The 20,375-nt window shown below is 48.0% G+C and overlaps 1 protein-coding gene across 1 annotated transcript in view; it reads left to right on the top strand.

Moving 5' to 3' along the window:
• Window positions 1-3,985: 3,985 nt before the first annotated feature.
• Window positions 3,986-20,375, top strand: part of COL6A1 (collagen type VI alpha 1 chain) — a 68,035-nt gene continuing 51,645 nt past the window's right edge. Inside the window, exons 1-9 of the mRNA XM_026658007.2 lie at window positions 3,986-4,289; window positions 5,341-5,470; window positions 11,554-11,754; window positions 15,540-15,699; window positions 16,706-16,825; window positions 16,966-16,986; window positions 17,863-17,883; window positions 17,985-18,029; window positions 19,355-19,408. Coding sequence (XP_026513792.1) covers window positions 4,181-4,289; window positions 5,341-5,470; window positions 11,554-11,754; window positions 15,540-15,699; window positions 16,706-16,825; window positions 16,966-16,986; window positions 17,863-17,883; window positions 17,985-18,029; window positions 19,355-19,408 — 861 coding nt within the window. The 5' untranslated portion in view covers window positions 3,986-4,180. The remainder of the gene's footprint in view (window positions 4,290-5,340; window positions 5,471-11,553; window positions 11,755-15,539; window positions 15,700-16,705; window positions 16,826-16,965; window positions 16,987-17,862; window positions 17,884-17,984; window positions 18,030-19,354; window positions 19,409-20,375) is intronic.

Genomic DNA, 20,375 nt, shown 5'->3' with positions numbered 1-20,375 from the left:
TCATCCAGGATCTCTCCCAATCACCATGAGTTTTCAAAGATAATGGGCAATGACTCTGCAATCGCAATCTCCTTTAGCACCCTCGGATGCAGCGCATCCGACCCCATGGACTTGTGCTTGTCCAGCTTTTCTAAATAGTCCTGAACTACTTCTTTCTCCACAGAGGGCTGGTCACGTCCTCCCCATGCTGTGCGGCCCAGTGCAGCAGTCTGGGAGCTGACCTTGTTCGTGAAGACTGAGGCAAAAAAAGCATTGAGTACATTAGCTTTTTCCACAGCCTCTGTCACTAGGTTGCCTCCCTCATTCAGTAAGGGGCCCACACTTTCCTTGACTTTCTTTTTGTTGTTAACATACCTGAAGAAACCCTTCTTGTTACTCTTAACATCCCTTGCTAGCTGCAACTCCAAGTGTGATTTGGCCTTCCTGATTTCACTCCTGCATGCCTGAGCAATATTTTTATACTCCTCTTTAACCCATCGGGTCTCTTGAAGGCTTTTTGCTTCTCATATACTTAAAGAATTTATTTTTTATGATTCTCTCTGTTTGTTTGCTCTTCAAATTGCATCTGAGTCTTCAAATTTCCATCTTACCTCTTCCTGCCATAGTTGAGGTACATTTCTAATGCATGCATCTGACGAAGTGGGTATTCACCCATGAAAGCTTATGCTCCAATACGTCTGCTAGTCTATAAGGTGCCACAGGACTCTTTGTCGCCTTTTACAGATCCAGACTAACATGGCTACCCCTCTGATACTTGATTTCTATGGTGTCACTTTGGGCTGGATTTCCAGGTTTCAAAGAATACCTGTTTGGCTCAAATATCCTACTGAATTTCAATTTAGTTACACTTTATTTTCTTGCCTCCTGGACCTTTTTAGTCTAGGGGTATGTATGCCCTCTGGGAGAATGCTGTGGTTGGTTAGGTAGTTTCCATGAATCTAAGAGATTTTAATTTAAAGGACCTCAGGGTCTTTTAAACTAGTTTCCTCCTTGTTTAAAATCCCCTTTTCTAAAGTCTAATGTCACCATGCTAGTTTTTGTTATGAGCCCTACCCTGTGGTTTTTTTCTGAATCAGCTTTTGTGGTGTCACTTCGGACTAAATGTTCGAGAGTTCTGTGCTCTAGTACTAGCTGTTCCATGAGGCAATGGTTTAAGCCGGGGTAGTCAATTATTTTTTTGTTAAAGTCCAAATTTCTTGATCAAGGTTTAGTCAAGGTCCAGACTCCAGAGGAAATAAAAATTTAAACCCCCAATAATTATGATAATAATAAATAAATAAAATATTTTGGGGTCTATTCTGGTCTGGTGGTCCACATTTGGCACCTATTGGCTACCCCTGGTTTAAGTTATGAAGTAATTGCTTCTCTAAACTTTGTCATGTTGCAATGTATGCAACTTTATATGCAGGAAGCTGCAGTCACTAATTATTACTGTTACCTGCCCCTATGGTCTCCCTTAGCATTGCACACTCAAGATGGTTTTCCACAAGTGGAAACCAGTAATGTAACCAGGATAGTTATATTCCTATGAGTAGGATTTGGACTCACCTGTGTGGTCCTCTCCACTCAGAAATCATGTCCATTAGATGCTCTGGAATCTTTTAGGTTTAGGTCTCCAGCCTCTGCAATTTAATCTGCTCCTTCTGTATAGTTCAAGGCAGATATTGCATTATCGCCTTGATTGTGGTCATTTCACCATGTTTCAGAGATCCTGGCTATACAAATGGTTTCTTCCACTGACAGGTATTCAGGTCACCTCTTTTTGGTTTTAAGCTTCTCATGCTAATACATAGACATTTATATTTTGTGGCCAAAATCATCAAACTTGGATGTCTGCCATTGAGCTCCTAACTCCTTTTGTGACCACCTGTATTAAACATGGCCTGAGACTGCAAAGAGCTGAGAACGCCAAATGCCACTGAAGTCCAGGTGAGGTGCAGTGCTAAGCATCTTGGGAAATCAGGCCATTTTGGCCATCAGGTGTCTACATACGGATTTAGGCCTATCTTTAGGCTCCCAAGTTTGAAAGCTCCGGAATATATTTTAGCCATGTGACTATTACGATTAAACTCTTTTGCTGACTCCTCAGTGACCCCAACTTGTCCCTCCTCTATTCCAGCTGCAATTTCTGTCCCATCTCCTTCCCACCACAAAGGAGGTGGATTACGGAGCATGTGAGGAATCTCCCTCCTCTCCTCCAATAGGAAGGGGCAGGGGGTTGTCGGGACCGCATTTCAAGAAAGATGTGGAGAAATTGGAGAGGGTCCAGAGAAGAGCAAAAAGAATGATTAAAGTTCTTGAGAACATGACCTATGAAGGAAGGCTGAAAGAATTGGGTTTGTTTAGTTTGGAAAAGAGAAGACCGAGAGGGGACATGATAGCAGTTTTCAGGTATCTAAAAGGGTGTCATAAGGAGGAGGGAGAAAACTTGTTCACCTTAGCCTCTAAGGATAGAACAAGAAGCAATGGGCTTAAACTGCAGCAAGGGAGGTTTAGGTTGGACATTAGGAAAAAGTTCCTAACTGTCAGGGTGGTTAAACACTGGAATAAATTGCCTAGGGAGGTTGTGGAATCTCCATCTTTGGTGATATTTAAGAGTAGGTTAGATAAATGTCTATCCAGGATGGTCTAGACAGTATTTGGTCCTGCCATGAGGGCAGGGGACTGGACTCGATGACCTCTCGAGGTCCTTTCCAGTCCTAGAATCTATGAATCTATGGACTGGGGAGGCACTTGTGTCTCCGTTTTATGGGTGCACTTCTCTCACCTGGTTCGTATACCTCTGCCTTGTTGTGTTTATGGCTGTGTTGGCTGTGTACAAATGAGGGTCAATCTATCCTCATTATCGTATCCCCTCATTATACCCCACACCCGAACATAGCCACGCTATGAACTTCATACCCTCATATCTCAATGCCTGTACTTCGACCCATCAACCTTTTACCCCAATCGGGGATATTGCAGATTATGTATTCCTTATGCCACCTGATTTTAAACCAAACTTTGCACCCTCGATAATCTGTACGTTATTCCCTGATAACCAGAAATGTCTATGCTCAAACTCTGTTCACTTCTTTTTTTAACATCATCTTAATAAAATTTTTAAATCAGCAAAAGAAGTCAGCCCTGGCTGGGAGGGACTGCCTTTGGAAGCGAGAAGCGAGAGGACCCAGTTTTTCACTGCTCTACATTTGGCAGTCGTTTACATCTCTGCAAGCCAGAATGGCAATGTTCACTCAGCTCCTGCTGGGCCCAGGTGTGTGACTCCCCAAAGTGCAGGGCAGGGCAGAATGAGGCCCCATGTCTCTAGTCTGGAAGGATAACAAAGGCCCTGGTCCTGTGAGAGTTCTCATCCCAGGGAGTGGGAATGCTGGGCACTGGGTGCTCACCACGGATGGAAGTGCCGGGAGCAGGGTTCTTGCAGGATTCAGTCTGTACTTTGATAAACTCCTGAAGATACATTTACAAAACAACTAGGCAATTGGGATGAGCATTTCTTGGCCTGGAAGGCCAAAGAACATCCCTTAATAAAACATGCTGAAGGCCCAGTCATACAGTCCTTACACTGACAAAGCTCCCACAGACTTCAGTGGAGCTTTGAGTAATGATGCTAGGACTGGCCCAACGGGGGGTTATAGATATTAGCACAAAAATGATACCGAGAGTTTCTTGCATGGCATGGATTATAGCCTTAGGTTTGCGACATTCCCATTCTTCCTTTTAGAATGGCAGCAATGTGGCTATGCCATAAACCATTAGCCAACATAAATACAAGATATATTGGGGGAGGAGGGTGGCAAGATATTTTGAAATAGAACTAAATTAAGTTTTGATGCAGATCAGGATGTTTTTGCAGGCACAACAATAGTTGAAAAGAAGAAAAGAACCCAGGGCGATGTGTTTCAGCAACTCACTGGTTATGCTAAGGATCAACTGAAATTGACATTCTGAGTTCCCTCCCCCTCTGGAGTTGGGCAGCTCCTGCTACTGACATTTCCTCCTCATCTTAACTCCCTCTCCCGTGCCTCCTTCCACAGAAACTCAGGGACAGAGTAGAAAATTAGAATAAATTCCCAACTAAGATAAAAATTCCTTGCTGCCGTTCCTGGCCTCTGTCTCCTTCAGTTTCTCCCTCCCTCCCTTTCCATAATTAATAAATGGTAAATCTGAAACTAGCAAGATGAAGTTAGCAAACTTTTTGTTCACTTTCTTGCTTCAAGTCTGTTTCCTATGGAGCGGGGCGCTGGCTCAACAGACAGAAATAGTCAACAGTGTTGAAACCTTTCAAGGTAAGAATGTCACTTTGTGGTGTATTTTCTTTTCCTTTCCTGTGTGGATAGTATCCTAGAATGTTAAAGGCGAGATCTGCCTTCAGATCTGTATGCTTTGTACTGCTGAACAGATGTCTCAGGTTGTTTATACTATTATAACTTTAGGTTTGCCTGAACATTTAAAAAAAGATATATTTCAAATGTCTGTTGATTCCTTACACCTGTATTGAATACCTACCTGCTCCCTTTACTCACCTACACAGTTTATCCTGAAGCAATTTTTTCCCAGTTATCTTCAGCTCTGTCCCATCTCATATGCTATCATTTTTGGTTGGTATTTAGCAAAGAAGGAGACTAAAAACAACTAACATAGAGGATAATATTCTGGAATACTTCACAAATATTTGACGAGAATTTTATCAAAATCTGTAAAAATATTTTCTAGTTTTTCTCCTTTATTTGCAATAATCTCGTGTTCCTGTTGCAAAGAAAATTCCTTTGTCATAGGGGCTTTTAAAAATTATTATTCTTTAAATGGAAAATGTATACAAGATAAAATGTAACACTACATCTGGACATTATTTTAAATAGTATCCGTCTGATATTTCATTGTAATGAATTAATTCATCTCTAAATAGATATAGAGCTTAGAAGCCTGGGAAAACAATCTCTCATTTTTAAAAGCACAATAAATGTAAAGATAAATACCAAGTTTTTTTCAGAAAAAGACATTGTTTCCCCATTGGCTTTAATCTATTGAATATATGTATATTTTCAATCCAACCTAGCACAAATTCCATGCAAGTGTGAGTATGTGTATATGTTTATAATTCTGACACACTGAATTATTATTTGCAAGGTGTAAACTTTAACTTAGTGTAAAAATGTAACAATGTAATAGAGCTATAGACTGCACATGTACTGTAGAAAATGCATTGGCTGTATCTCTTGAATAGACATGCTTCACCATGATGCATGGAAGACTCAATCCACCATGAAATATCTTGTAGCATAACTGGAAGATGCAGTAGCACAGTGTTTAAAACCTGCTGTCTCTGTTTTTGAACAGATTGCCCCGTTGATCTGTTTTTTGTTCTGGATACATCAGAAAGTGTTGCTTTAAGGGTAAAGCCATTTGGAGACTTAGTTGCACAGGTGAAAAGTTTTACCAACCGGTTCATTGACAAGCTAACAGACAGGTAAATGTATTGGAAGCTTTTAGTTTTTTCTGCACTGCTTATTTTATTTTACTTTTCCATGGGTGTTCACCAGAATAGATTCACCAGAATAGAAAAAGTGACACCAGTAAGATTGGGACTCTGCTTGGGAATTTGTATTTGTTTTGCATTAAGGCTGTCAGCTGGTGATCACTGTGTGCACAAGAGAAATGTTATGTGTATGGCTACGTAACAAATGAAAAGAAAATGTCTGCAGCAACTATGATCTCCTTCTGGGAACATTGGCTGGAGTTGCTAAATTGAGTTCTCTTTTCTGTAATGGGAGTTTTCTGCACTTCTCCATCCCCATCTGCAGGTGGCAGTATTCCTTCAACAATGCTTAGTGGAGCCCAGGTTTGCTGCCCCGTGTGGTTTGCTTTACGTTTTCCCAGGGGTGGAGGCCTGTGGCTGTCGTGTTTCACGCGCAGAATGAACATCTAGGATCATTTTTAAAAAAACAGGGCTTAATCTGAGTGGTTGAAGTAATTGAGGCCTGTTCTTAAAATCAAAGCAGGGCCCTGGCCTATCCTCCGCCTTTGGTTTCACACACAGTCGCTTGCGCCCTGCAGCCCTTCTGCTGGGTATGTGCAGCGCCCTGTGATTGCACACGTTGCAAGGGGAGCATGTGTGCATGCTGGGCCCTCTCCGCAGGATGGGGGCAGCGCTGCCTCCCCAGGAGGTGCAGGGCTTCAGCACAGCATCATGCACACGCCCAGCAAGGTGTGCAGCCCAGCTCTGCTGCCGGGAACGCTGGAGTGGGCTGGGGGTGAGCCTGGGCTGGGCTGGCGCGGTCCCCCTCCCCCAACACCATGTTGCTGGATGGGGCTGGCAGGAGCACCTTGGTAACAGAGCTGCCTGTGGGGCCCATGAAGGAGAATCTTTATTAAACAGTGGCTTTTTCTAGCACATTTCCTTGCAAAGCTTTTCCTCGAATCCCACAACCCAGCACAGCCCCTCGCTCTCATGATGAGGGACACTGCAGCAAGTGGGTCGCTCCCAGGCTGCAGATGTGCTTGCCTCAGCCGTGGCCACTGCTGCAAGTATAACTCCCCTCCACCATCCACCACCAGTGCATGGAGGGCATGGCACAGCGGCCCCGCCCTGCCGCACCCTGGCAGCCTCTCCAGCACTTCTCGAGGGGGAGGAGCACAGGACGGAGGGCCCAGCTGCTGCAAGCCATGTCTCTTCCCATTGGGGCGTGTCTGCCAAGCCCAAGCCTAAAGTTTGAAGTGCTGGAACTGGGTGGGGGTCTGGCCTCCCACTTGGCCCCTTACTCGGGCCAGTGAGGACCTGCCTTCCTCACCCAACCCACCATGCCAACTCGAGGAGACCTGCTGCAGTCAGGGGAAACCCCATCACCCCAGAACCAAAGGGGATCCACTCCCCCCCCATCCCAATAGCCCTACATGGGAAAGGACCTGCTGCCCCCTTGCTCAGAAGCCCACAGGCCCAGGCTGCCCTGCTGGGGACAGGTCTGTGCCGGGAAATGTTAGAAACATGTTCGCTCCTATCCTGTTAAACACACGTGGTACCTGGTGTGGGCGGACAGTGCTCACGGATAACACGGGCACTCCCTGGGGACAACGGGACCAGCATGTCCTGACACAGCACTTAGCAGTGGCTCCATGAGGGGTCGACTGGGACCTAGGACCAGCGAGCCCCGATGAAGTGCTAGGGTGAGGAATCTGGGTGGGACACGGTGGAGGGACTGATGGACTGGAGCGGGGAAGAATATGGACTGGATGGATTGTGGGGAGCGGGGAGGAGGTTTTGGGGACAGGGAATGTTACATATGTTAGTGACTGCTGGAAAATATTCAAGGGAGCCCTTGTCTCAAAGCTGGCTCCCCAAAGGGGGGCCTGAGGGCTGCCACGTTGTTCATTCCTTCCCACCTCATCTGCAGAGGTCCCCAGCGCTGGGGAGAGCGGTTTCCCCTGTATTTTCCCAGCCATTGTCCTCTGAAGGTCTGAGAGCCCCAGTTTCCATCCCCATCTCCTTGGCAATCTCCGTGCCTAAAGCCATGAGCAGGCTGGTGTCTGTAGCTGTGCTCCCACACCAGCCCACATGCTCAGCGTTCCTCGCGTTCCCCTGGGTGGCAGGAGGCTGGTGCAGCGTGGAGGGAAGAAGGGCAGGAGAGGCAGTTTGGGCACAGGCTTTGCAAATGGCTGGGCTTGGATACAGGGCTGTCCCTGCAGCCTCCTTGTCCAGCTCTTTCTGGAGTAATGACTCTGCCTGATCAGAGGCTTCTCCTATTCTTGAGATGGGAGATCTCTCCTCTGGGTCCTGGAAAGGGAGCCCCTAAGCTAAGGGTCCCCACTAAAACATAGGGCTGAAGCTCCCCACTAGATTAACCCTTGAGGCTCTTGTCCTGGATATATGGCAGTCCGATTTCCTCTCCCACAGTCAGTTCCCAGGGAGCAGGAAGATGTTCAGCCAGTGCTGTGCATGACAATGCCCTGGTTGGAGAGAGTCCAGTGGAGGGCAACAAAAATGATCAGGGGGCTGGGGCACATGACTTACGAGGAGAGGCTGAGGGAAGTGGGCTGTTTAGTCTGCAGAAGAGAGGAAGGAGGGGGGATTTGATAGCTGCTTTCAACTACCTGAAGGGGGGTTCCAAAGAGGATGGATCTAGACTGTTCTCAGTGGTACCAGATGACAGAACAAGGAGTAATGGTCTCAAGTTGCAGTGGGGGAGGTCTAGGTTGGATATTAGGAAACACTTTTTCACTAGGAGGGTGGTGAAGCACTGGAATGGGTTACCTAAGGAGGTGGTGGAATCTCCATCCTTAGAGGTTTTTAAGGCCTGGCTTGACAAAGCCCTGCCTGGGATGATTTAGTTGGGGTTGGTCCTGCTTTGAGCAGGGGGTTGGACTAGATGACCTCCTGAGGTCCCTTCCAACCCTGCTATTCTATGATTCTGTGGTAGCTATTTGGACTCATCACTGGCTGCTTCTCCCCACACCTGATTGCTCATTGCACCTCTACTGATCGCACACTGTATGGGAATAAGCTATTGTCTCTTTGCTAACCACCTCGCCTCCTTTCTTATTTGCTTCCTTCACTGATTCCTTGCATCCCCTGTAACCGCTTGGCTTAACTTACTGCTTGCTGGGTCACCCATTGGCTGATTTGCTGCACATCTGTTCAGTAATGATGACCAGGCGCCCAAGGCTCTGGCCACACCTCTCTGCGATGTCCTAGTGTCTGCTCCTCCCCCTACCCCCCTCTCCTTTATCTCTCCATGCCCTCCCTCTCCTGGGTCACCACATCTGCCCCCCACCTTGTCCCTCCCTGTCAACCCTCACAGCAATCCCCTCCCACTGCCCTCCACTCCAATTGGAACGCCCACTCTGGCTCCAACAGGCCACTGCTGTCCACAGCTCCTTCGTCTCCTGGCTCTGCCCTGGGCCTGGACCGTCCGACGCTGCCCATGCTGCTGCTCGTCTCCTCCCACGTGCCCTACTCAGAGTCATGGCAGGGGTGTCATGTCTTCTCCTGTCTTGCTGCTCCCACTTCCAATCTCTCCCCTGCCGCTCCTCCCCACTTCTCCTCCCCCTCCAGACTGCACCCTCCAACTCTTCTCTCCTTTCGCCCACCCAGCTCCCCAGCCTGTAGGGGAGGATGTCTGCCTGGCTGAGAGACTTGGCAGAGGTGCTCAGAGACAGAAGCAGGGTGGTGCATGTGGATGCTATGGGTGCATCATTCATGGGGGTCTAGGATGGGCTTTGTGGTGGGGCGGGGAGGCAGAGGAGGGGTCCAGGAGCAGGTGGGAAGCTGGCTGGCTGATGCATGAGGGCAGGGGTCTGTCCTGAAGATAATGGAGCTTGGCTTAGGGATTAGGAGGATCTGGCATTTAGAAGTAGCAGGGGAGGTGGTTGAGAAGTTTGTCCCTGTGGCGATGGGGGTTGATGTTCCTCTCTCTTCTCCTCCTAGACTCCCTTCCCCAGCCTTTCACCAGTGTACTGTTTTTGCCCATGGCAGCTGGCCCAATGCAGCACACAGTGGGCAGCAGAACTGCATAGCGAGACCCTAGCCCTTTCGGCATATAAACGACGACACTCCAATTCCCAGTGACCCGGCCTTTTGCCAGTTCCTCAACAGATATCCGTAACAATGGAGTCTGTGTCAATGGGCCAGGGCCCCCATCCCTTGTGCTCTGACATGGGCTCTCCTTGGCCACTCCATGTCAGGAGAGCTCTCACTGCATATGGAAAACCGCCTAGCCCTGCGTGCACTGCTTGACATGACGATTGTGATGGGACTCTGCCAGGAACTGCTGCCAGGATGCTGGAGAACTGGGGGTTACTTCAGGAGCCAACATAGCTTCCAGGGTGCCGGAGGATGAGGGCTCCTGCATCCTGCCGTGCATACAGCCAGCCAGTAGCGCGCACTGCCAGCCAATGCACCAAATGGCATGGTGGGCCAGGCACTGACACTCCCTGGCAGAGAGGGGAGGATTGGCCTCATGGGAAGGAAGGAAAGATGGCCCCTGAATGAGGGGTTAGCAATAATCAGTGCCCAGATAGGGTTTTTCGGGGGAGGGGGTGGAGAGAGGGTGCTAGAGTTAAAAAAAAGGAAAAATGGAACAGGATGGGGAAATGGGAGAACGATCAAACGTGACAGGCCATGTCAGCTTCCCGTCTGTGCAACCACTTGTACTGAGACACACTCCTTGTCAGGCGCAACTGGACCTGTTGCTATAACAAGTGCCAAACGCTTTACAATCGCAGCATTCCCCCCTCCCCATATATTCACACACAACCCCCTATCTTCACACCCACGCATCTACTCTACCCTCTGTTCATACACATTTACATTCACCCTATCTTCACACCCCTCTATTCACATACTTATGTACCTTCACAGCCATACATCTACACCCTTCTATTCACACACAGTTACATGCATCCGTAACGTCACACCCATGCATTTACACCCATTTGCACAGAGAATTTTCTTTTCATTTAGAGTTGATACGTGAGACACATTCAGCCTTAAAAATGTGCATAAGGAACTGATTCTACACACAGGTTTATTCACAGATTATGAAGTCAAACGGTACCATTGTGATCATCTAGACATAGGACTTCCCTGAATTAGTTCCTGTTTGAACAACAGCAAATCTCTTAGAAAAATCTCCAACCCTGATTTTAAAATCTCCAGTGATGGAGGGTGCAGCGCATCTCTGGGTAAATTGCTGCAATGGTTAATTATCCTCACTGTTAAAAATTTACACCGTGAAAGCCTCTAGCTTCAACTTCTAGCCATTGGACCTTGTTGTACCTTTGGCTATGTCTACACTACCCGCCGGATCGGTGGGTAGCGATCGATCCAGCGGGTTTGATTTATCATGTCTAGTCTAGACGAGATAAATCGACCCCCGAGCGACTTCTGTATTCCAGCGCCGCGAGAGGCGCAGGCAGAGTCGATGGGGGAGCGGCAGCAGTCAACTCAATGTAGTGAAGACACCGCGGTGAGTAGGTCTAAGTACGTCGACTTCAGCCACGTTATTCACATAGCTGAAGTTGCGTAACTTAGATCGATCCCCTTCCCCCCCACCCCCCGCCAGTGTAGACCAAGCCTTAGTCTGCTAGATTGAAGAGACTTCTCTTCTCAAACTTCTATTCGCCATGTCGATACTTATGGACTGTGATAAAGTCACCCTTAATCTTCTCTTTACGCTAAACAGATTTGTTAAAATAAACAGACTGAGCTCCTGGAGTGTCACCATATAGCAATGCTTTCCAGTCCTTTAATCCTTCATCCCCCCGCATCGCACAAGAGGCAGACCTGAAGGAAAGACCTAGAGAGGCAGGACTCTGACTGAGGCAGAGGCTGCACCATTACCAAGAATGTTGTTTGTAAGTCAGTAGGATGCTGAAGTCAGGGCAATATTTAGGTAGAGCTGAGAGAGCAGAAGGTCTGTACGGGCCACTCCGCTGCAAGAGAGACAAAGCCAGAGATGTGTGGGGACTGGGAGGGGGCCATGGTGGCGGCGAGGGGAGGGAACTGCAGGGGTGGGGGAAGCAGACACTGAAGGTGGGTGTCCCTGTTTGTGTCTCCAGGTATTACCGGTGTGACCGGAACTTGGTGTGGAATGCCGGAGCTCTGCATTACAGCGATGACGTCGTGCTGATCAAAGGGCTCGACCGAATGCCCGCTGGACAAGCTGACTTAAAGAGAAGAGTGTCTGATGTGAACTACATCGGGAAAGGCACCCATACAGACTGCGCCATCAAGAGAGGGATTGAGGAGCTGCTCATCCGGTGAGTGAGAACAATGCCTCCCACACGGTGTCCAAGGAGCACAGAGGAGAGGGAAGGAGGTGGCTGGGAGAAGCCTTGGCAGCTCTGTGCCATGCTGGCACTTTGAAACGTTCTGGAGAGGCACTATGGTCTGACTTCACCACCTCCACCAGGGCGCTTCCCCCTTCGCTTCTCTGGGCTCTTTGTTTGTGTTTGTGTTTACCCCCAAAACACTCTGTGAGACCTCTGGTGATCCTCAGCTGGTAGAAATCTCAACAGAGCTTTGACAATGGACACCCACTAACGATCTGCCCCCCATTACATTTAGCTACACCTCAGCCTGGCTCCACTGCTTTGAGCATAATTTAGTAACTGCGTCCACAGTGGACACAATCAGGTGGCTGTAGTTCTAAATGGGTGTAATTACAGGTGCAATTAATTGTGCCTGCAGTTAATTATGTGGAAAAATTATACCTCTAATATTGACTAGAGACTCTTTTTGCAAATGTACATAAGAACGGCCATGCTGGGTCAGACCAATGGTCCATCTAGCCCAGTATCCTGTCTTCTGACAGTGGCCAATGCCAGGTGCTTCAGAGGAAATGAACAGAACAGGTAATCATCAAGTGATCCAACCCCTGTCGCCCATTTCAGGCTTCTGGCAATTAGAGGTTTCGGGACACCCTGAGCATGCAGTTGTGTCCCTGACCATGTTGGCTAATAGTCTATCCTCCATCAACTTATCTAATTCTTTTTTTGGACCCAATAGTATGGCTACCCAAATGTAGCCATAAAGGTGTGGCAAAGCTCGTCACACAAGGCTCGCCTCTCTGAATACTGACTAGAGAGTGAATGGGCCACTTCACCCTGAATGGTGCCTGAAATATGTGTTTACTACTTATGCTAAACAATCTGTTCCACTTTGTATGTAGCTGTGACACTCTGAGTACCTTTCCGAGACCCACAGGAGAGCTCTGTGTCCGCTCAAAAGCTTGTCTCTCTCACAAAGAGGAGGTGATCCAGTAACAGATATTACCTCCCTCACCTAGTCTCTTTAGGGAGCTCTCAGCATTTCACACAGGGGATTCCATCTCTGTGTGGGACATGCCTCCTCTTGAAATCCTTCATTAGTTATATTACAGTAGCTCCCGGGGCCCCAGTTGGGATCCATTGTGCTAGGTACCCTACAGAAAGACACAGGGCCTTCCCTAGGCAGCTTGCAACCCAAGGCTCCAGGCGTAGAAAGGGATCTGCACAAGGTGCAAAGTTCGATTTGTACGGACTCACTTGTAGGTTTGGGGCCTAGATCAAGAAAAGACCCAAGAGAGGGTAAGAAACAGTAGGAGGGGAGGGAGGTCCAATAGAGTGCACAACCTGAGTCTACAAAATTTATCTAAACCAATTGAATTTACATTTATGTTGCAAATGTCTATTTTTAGACATTTTAAAACTTCTCCTCTTCTCTATTTAATTATTTTTATTGAAAAAAATCCTAAATTTGAAGTGAATTGAAAGGTTGAACTAAATTTCCCCAGTTCCTTCCTCCCACTTTTTGAGCTTTGTTATAGTCCCAGGAGACACTGGTGGGACAGAGAAGGGCAGGGTCAGAGGGCATAGAACAATTACAAAGCAAGACAGTGATTAAAAAAATCCAGATTTCAGTAGGCATCACAAGGAGAGCTGGGCAAATAACAGATTTTTCAGTTTGTGGGCAATTCCAAAAAAAGAATTTACTTCAAGTTGAACCTAAAATGAATTTTTTTAAAAATGTGAAGTGAATTGAAAAGTTGAAAAAAAAATGTTGGGGGTCAAACAAAATGTGTCATTTCTACATAAACCGTTGTAGAAGATTTTTGATTGTTTTTAATAAAACTAAAGGTAATTTGGAAAAGAAAAGTTATTTTAAACTGAAAAATCAAAATGTTTTGGGTTTTTTTTAATTAATTTGGGGGAGAGGGGGAGTTCAACCCCCAATGAATGTAGAGCAAACCACAGAGCCTATGTCAATTTGGGCCTGCTTAGCCCTTCCCGACGTTAATAGGCACCCTGCCTTGGACTCCAATGGGAGTTGGATGGAGTTGTTCACCAACAGCAGTAACAACATATTCCCAACAGAAACTGAAAGAGTCTTCAGACAAGTTAGAGAGACAGCTACCTAAGAGACTTTCCCCTAGGCATTTCTCTCTCCCGCCTCATGTCAAACCAAGCCCAGGGATTTGCAAGCCCAATTCAGTGTGGGAAGCAGAGAGGCCATTTTCCAGCAACATCCACCAACCAGGTCTCAGGCTTCCAGTGACAGGGTCGGTGCGTCTCATGGGAATTGTTTAAGTCTAAGACAAAGTGGAGCAGGAAGCTAGTGACACCCCCCGGTTACCGTTGAATCAGGTTTAGATTAGGACGTGCTGTTTGTAATAGGTGAAGTCAGAGATTGTGTGTGTCCTTCCTAGTTCTGTGTGCTTCTTAGCATGTCCGTTTAACCCGTCTTGTCACTCAGGCCTGAGATCTTCATTCCCATAGATGACAACCAGAAGCAACACCGCTTGTGTTGTGACGGGAAAAGCTCGGCATTATGTCACAGAACCTAACAGACGCCCTTATTCCATGTGTGAGTGCACACGGCTTAATGCCCAGGTGCTTAGCTTCAGCTGGGGCGTTGCCTTTCTCCACCAGGCTGACAAAAGCCATCCTGGTACTTTTGACACTTGACTTGAAACTGCAAATGTGGGTTACTGCACTCCCCAGTAAAAGGCTTCCCATTCTCTGCAGTGATGAGGAATTGCCATGTGCTCCCTCCAACCCACCCTCCCTTCCAGATTGCTTCAAAAGTTCGCTGATCAACTTGGCCTGGGATTGCAAGTACTCCCCTCACCTTTCTCCTCTGTGTCCATTCATTGGAAGTGTTTCCTTTTGGGAGTTAAGCTGCTGTCTACACAGATGTTACCTGTGGATCTGAGTTTAGTGATACCGTACTGTGTAGTTAGATAGTCTGGGGATTAAATTATGAGCATTGTGTTTCTTTTTGAAATGCAGTTTATATGCTTTTTGTAAATAATCATTAATAATGTTTATCTTGCTGCTTCTGCTTCCTGCTGCCAAGTGACACGAAAAGGGAAAGATCTGGCTCAGTGTGTTGTTGGTTTAATAATTCAAGTTCTCTGTATAGAAATATCCTTACATGTAGTATTAAACCATCATCCAAGGAAACCTAATTTCATTCCAAATAGCCTTTTATTACATTCATGTCACAGGATAAGTAAGGTTCAGGTTAAAGCCATAAAACAACCCCACAAATTGAGACAACACTGTAAAAATAGTTTTTTACAAACTCTTAGCCCAACCCCCACCTCACACTTACTATTTGTACAGTACTGGAGGTTGTTGGGGAGGGGCAGGGGGTGATCCCTGTGTTACTGGGAGTTCATCACTTGGAATGCAGGACTTCACAGGAGTCCAATCTATGATCTAATTTAAAGACATCCATGTTAAATGCTGATAAATTGTTATTGTCCTAAAAATGAGGCAAAAATTTTCTCAAGAAAAGAGAACCGCAGAAAAACACTGAACTGCTCCCCGTGAGAGTCACCATCAGCGCAATCAGGCTGAGATGCCAAAGGTTTGAACTCTGCCCTCTTCCAGTGCAGTATACCTGCAGACCATTAATCCTTCTGTCGTGAGTGCAGCTGTGTCCCCCAACCAGACATTGCCGTAATGCTGTGAAACATGGCGAGCGTAGGTAGTGTCAGAATAGACGCGGGGGCACTCATCAAAGCAACACATTTCCAGCTAACCATTTTGAATTGTTACAGCGGCTCCCATCAGAAGGAAAACAAATACCTGATAGTGGTGACAGACGGACACCCCTTGGAAGGGTACAAAGAGCCGTGTGGAGGACTGGAAGATGCTGCCAATGAAGCAAAGCATCTGGGGATCAAAGTGTTCTCCGTTGCCATCTCTCCTGACCATCTGGTATGAATTGCTCAAATGTGGCCCTTGTTATAGCCTGGGTATTTCATAATTGGAGTGGAAAGGAATGAAGCTAGAAACAGGATATTACTGAGTGGATTCAGTTAATCCTCTCTTTGATGCAGAGGGTCCCATGCCCCACAGGAATTCCAGGATGGGCAGCCAGTGACTATAAAGTTTGAAGCTGGGGAAAAAAATGACAATTAGAAATAAAGTATCAGTGGAGCTATGCCAGTTGACACCAGCTGAGAGTCTGGTCCGATGCCTGTAATTAACACAGATGGTCCCAAAATAAACTCCTGGATCTGACACCCACACCTTAATTCTGGGGAAACTTGGATTCAACTCCATAGCCGAATGTTATGGTTGATCCTATCTCTACATTCGGCTGAGCAAAAGCATCAGATCCCAGCAGGCCCAGACACTGAGATGAAACTGAGGCATGACACTTTCTGAGACCATGCTATGCAAGATGGCAGCGTATGCCAGCTGGGCAAGAGAGATGCAGACACAATGCCCAACCCCAGCGACTTTTAGCACGCTATGCTTGAGCCAAGCTAGTGCGAGTCTGTCTCCCCACGCTGGGAGGCTCATTCCTGGCTGCAGTGTAGATATACCCACAATGATTTAAAGATGATCAAGCATGTTTGGCTGATGGGTGCTCCTAAAAATAGGAGGAGGTTCACGGCCCAGGGAAAAGGTCAGCTGGCTTCCTGAATGCCAAGAACATGGCACTGCCTCTCTAATTTCTCAGCCACTTCCCCAAGTACTAGCTCAAGCCTGGATAATACTGTCCTATTCCCAGGACAGATGATGCAGTTCCTGAGACACTGATTTCTTTGCACGGGCAGGCCATTTCTAGAGTGTAGCTTACAAGGCTCACACATGCAGGGATGCCATCAAGTCATGTTACTTGAGTTAATCATGGATGGAAGGGCACTTAGGAGATATCAGAGCTCCTGATCTCCTTTGAGTCCAACTTTGCTGCTTTGTTGTTGTTTTACCCCAGGAACCAAGGCTGAGTGTTATTGCCACGGACAACAGCTATCGTCGCAACTTCACAGCAACCAGCCTGATAGAGTTTCCGGTAGATACTGAGAATACAATAGAAACCATCATAGATATGATTGTGAGTATTCCCTTGCTCTTCCCCTCCATTGCTCCTGGCCCCCCTTCTCTCCTGTCTACCCCAGCCCACTGCTGCGGGGTATTTGGCCACGCTGTTCTAAAGGAGCTCATCAAATGTTTGTATTGTTTTTGCTATTTCAGAAAAAGAATGTGGAACAAATGGTGAGTCTTGCGTTCTCCGGGCTTTTCACTTATACAGCAGGGGCCCACTGCCCTCTCCATCTGAACGTGTTCCCTTCCCAGCCCCGTCTCCCTCGCTGTCTGAGCCAAGCTGGCCCTCCTGTGAGCCGCGCCGAAAGGCAGTGCTTGTTCTCACTTCGTACTATACAACAGTGAGCCCAGAGCCAGGGCCATTGGGCTGCCTCCATCTATAGCCCAGAGGCAGTAAAGGGATGTAGTTGACTCCTCTCTTCCAGGCAGTAGGGAACAAACTATACCAGGCCTGGAGAGCCACCCCTGAGCCTTTTCTGCTCTCCAGGCCCCCCAGGGGAATGCAGAGCTTTCGCAGCTGAGTGGACATACCTTGAAATCTCCTGCCTATGCACAGTTCAGCTCTGGGGGAGAGGGTGCACATGGAGCTCTTCTTACTCCTGCTGGCAAAAAGTACAGGATGCCCTCTCTTAGCCTTTGTTGCTAGCTGCTAGCAAGTACCCAGTGGGGTGGAGCCTGGCCACACACCCAGACATACGTTGCTGTGCCCCCTAGGGTCCAGTGAATGCAACTGAGCATACTGGGGGGAGAGACTTTTGGGTTTCTTATTAACACATCAGAATAACTCGGCCTCCCTGTATAGGGAGAGTGGCTAGCCTGCAGATTGTGGCACGCCAAGTCTCTTCTTGACCTCATAACAGCGTAAGTCGCCATCGGGTGCCGGCTGCTTGGACACCTACAGTCCGATCCAGCTCGCCCCTTCCTGGGTTAATGGCAGTTCATGGTGGGAAGGCCATAATTCAGTGTTTCAATTTCTGCCCAGGTTAACTGTGGTAGGCCAGCCCCTCCATGTCTCTAACATTGTGCTTTCTTCTTCTCTCTGGACAGTGCTGCTCCTTTGAGTGCCAGGTGAGTGGGGCGCTACCAGCCCTCCATTAGCTCGCATTGAGTACATCTTTCTCCATGTCTGTGCACTTGTCCCTGCTCTAATCATTACATGTTTTTTGCAGCCTGCTAGAGGGCCTCTGGGACCACCTGGGGATCCAGGATATGAGGTTAGTAAATAAACGCACCCAGCAGCTGCCCTGCCATGGGAGTGAGGCTGAGATGGGGTACACCAGGGCAGAGATCCCACTGGAGGGACTTGGGGTGGCCACTGGACAGGGATACTCATGGCATAATCACCATCTGTCTCCATGTGGTTTGTGCTCTGGCCTGCGGCCTTCCAGAGCAAGGCTGCCTCAGTCAAGAAAATATAGATTGAGGATCTAAGCAGAGAACAGTATCTGTGGCTTTAACTCCATGCCCCTTTGTTAGACCACCCTCCCCCCAGAATCGCTGCTGTCTGAGAGCTTACAAGCCAGCCCTCCCTTAGCCCTACAACACAGCTGCATCCTCCAGACAAGAAGAGCTGGGTTCCTACCCAGATGCTGTTCACGCTCCCAAATGCCAGTGGTGGGCCATGCCAGGCCACTCCGCTCCTTGGAGCTGGCACTGGAGTCCTGTGACATCCCTGTCACTCCCCAGGGTCAGCAGGCAGCACTGCTTCTGGGCCACCACCCCAGCAAGGCTCCCAGCAGTAGGAAGTAGAAGAGGGGGACAGTGCGAACTGAACCAAGGGGGGCATGTGTTGGGATCACAGCTGTGCTTTCCTGAGCTTTAGGAGAGCCAGAGTGGGGGTGACCTTCAAGTGAACACCAGTCAGTCCCTTGTGGCAAGCCCTGCGTTCCCGGGGCTTCCCTGGAGCCTCAGAGGCACGGCGACTCCTGCAGCCATGCCGTCTCACAAGGTGCTCCCCTTCCACGCGATCACTTAGCTGACATCACTGGTTTCTACTTCAAAGGAGCAGAAGTCAGACTTACCGACCAGTCATTGCCAGGATCCCATTCCATTGCTGCGGGAAAGTCAGCGCCATGTTTGCTTTTCTCCAGTCTCCCTCTAGGCTGGGGTGGGAGATGACACATGAGATTGGGAAATAAGGAACCAGTCATGGGGAGAACAGGAGCAAAATCCTTTGAGCCCATTGGCTACAATTTCCAATTTGCTCAGTGGACCGCACTGCTCCCTCTCAGAAGCTGTAGAGATGTAGTGAGCTGGCCTGCCGGAGGTGGTGCTGTTTATGAATCAGGAAGCTCCTTGTTGGTGAGCACCTTGTCACAGACCCAAAGCAAATGAAGTCATTTGGTCCTAGACAATAAGAAGAGACACACATCCAGCTGATCAGAAACATTAAGCTAATGACAATGAGCATGCCCGGGGCCATTTGTTCTCGGGGGAGAGTCACTCCCGGGAGTTATGCTGGGGATGAAATTGGATCACTTGATAAAGCTACATATAAATAGAGATTGTGTCCTACATTGATAAATATTTTGTGTTTCAGGGGGAAAGAGGAAAGCCAGGTCTTCCCGGTGAGAAGGGAGTTGCTGGAGAGCCAGTAAGTAGGGAAAGACATACGGGGCTTTGATGGGGGAGATTGCACCGGAGGCTATGCTTTGACCCTTAATGGCTCGTGTGAAACACTCTAGAGCCCCTGGGACAGCACTCCTTTGTAGGATGGGTCTGTATGCTCACCTTGTTCTGGGCTAACTCCATCGTGGGATGGTGCTAGACAGTCACCTTGTTCTGGGCTAGCTTGTTGCATTCCAAGAAGACGTGTGAAGGTGTAACGTTCTGTTTCAGTGTGTCAGGTACAGTGATGTTCACACTAGCATGCTGTGGCACAGGCCTTGTTCGCATGGGTCATGGGGCAGTATGTTGCTGGTTTTCCAGTCAACTGTAGTTCTGACCAATAAGTTTGTCAGACTATCATGTAGCTCTGCTCAGCAATGGATGAGCTAACATGTTTACAGTACTAGCTGTCGATGGTCCAACACTGCAGGAAATATGATGCCCTGGACTCCAGATAATAAACAGGATGTACCCTGTTACATGAGAATGTCCAGTCTGCTAGATCATACTTTCCCTTATTGTGACCCATCTGGAATTTTTCTCCTCCTTCTCCCGCCTCCTACTTCTCTTGGGGACCAAGACTAAGGGGTCTTAGGAAATAAAACCTCTGCAGCAGCTGTCCAATAGGCCACTCATAGCTGTGACTCTCTGGTTATCTTCTCTGCACAGACCCAGCCAGCTGGAACGCCCTGGCCACAGTCTCCAGCATTGTTAGGGAGTAAGGACAGCCCTGTGCTGGGCCAACCAGGAAGCAAACCAAAGTAGCCAAATAGATATAACAGACAGATTGGTAATGACAGGCCTTCCCACGGCCAGTGGGTCAATCAAGAAAACCCAAGGTGGTGAGGAGTCTGAATCCCTGACTGGCCCGAGTCTGAGGAGAGATGAGCTCCAAAGATGATGCAGTGTTTCAGTAGTAGCTGGCCTGGAGATTGCCTTCACTTCAGCTTCTC

The sequence above is a fragment of the Terrapene carolina genome, unplaced genomic scaffold (genome assembly GCF_002925995.2).
Source record: "Terrapene carolina triunguis isolate 2854851 unplaced genomic scaffold, T_m_triunguis-2.0 Scaffold380, whole genome shotgun sequence".
NCBI lineage: Eukaryota > Metazoa > Chordata > Testudines > Emydidae > Terrapene > Terrapene triunguis.
The sequence above is the reverse complement of the archived record's forward strand: the minus strand, read 5'-3'. Positions and strand labels throughout refer to the sequence as shown.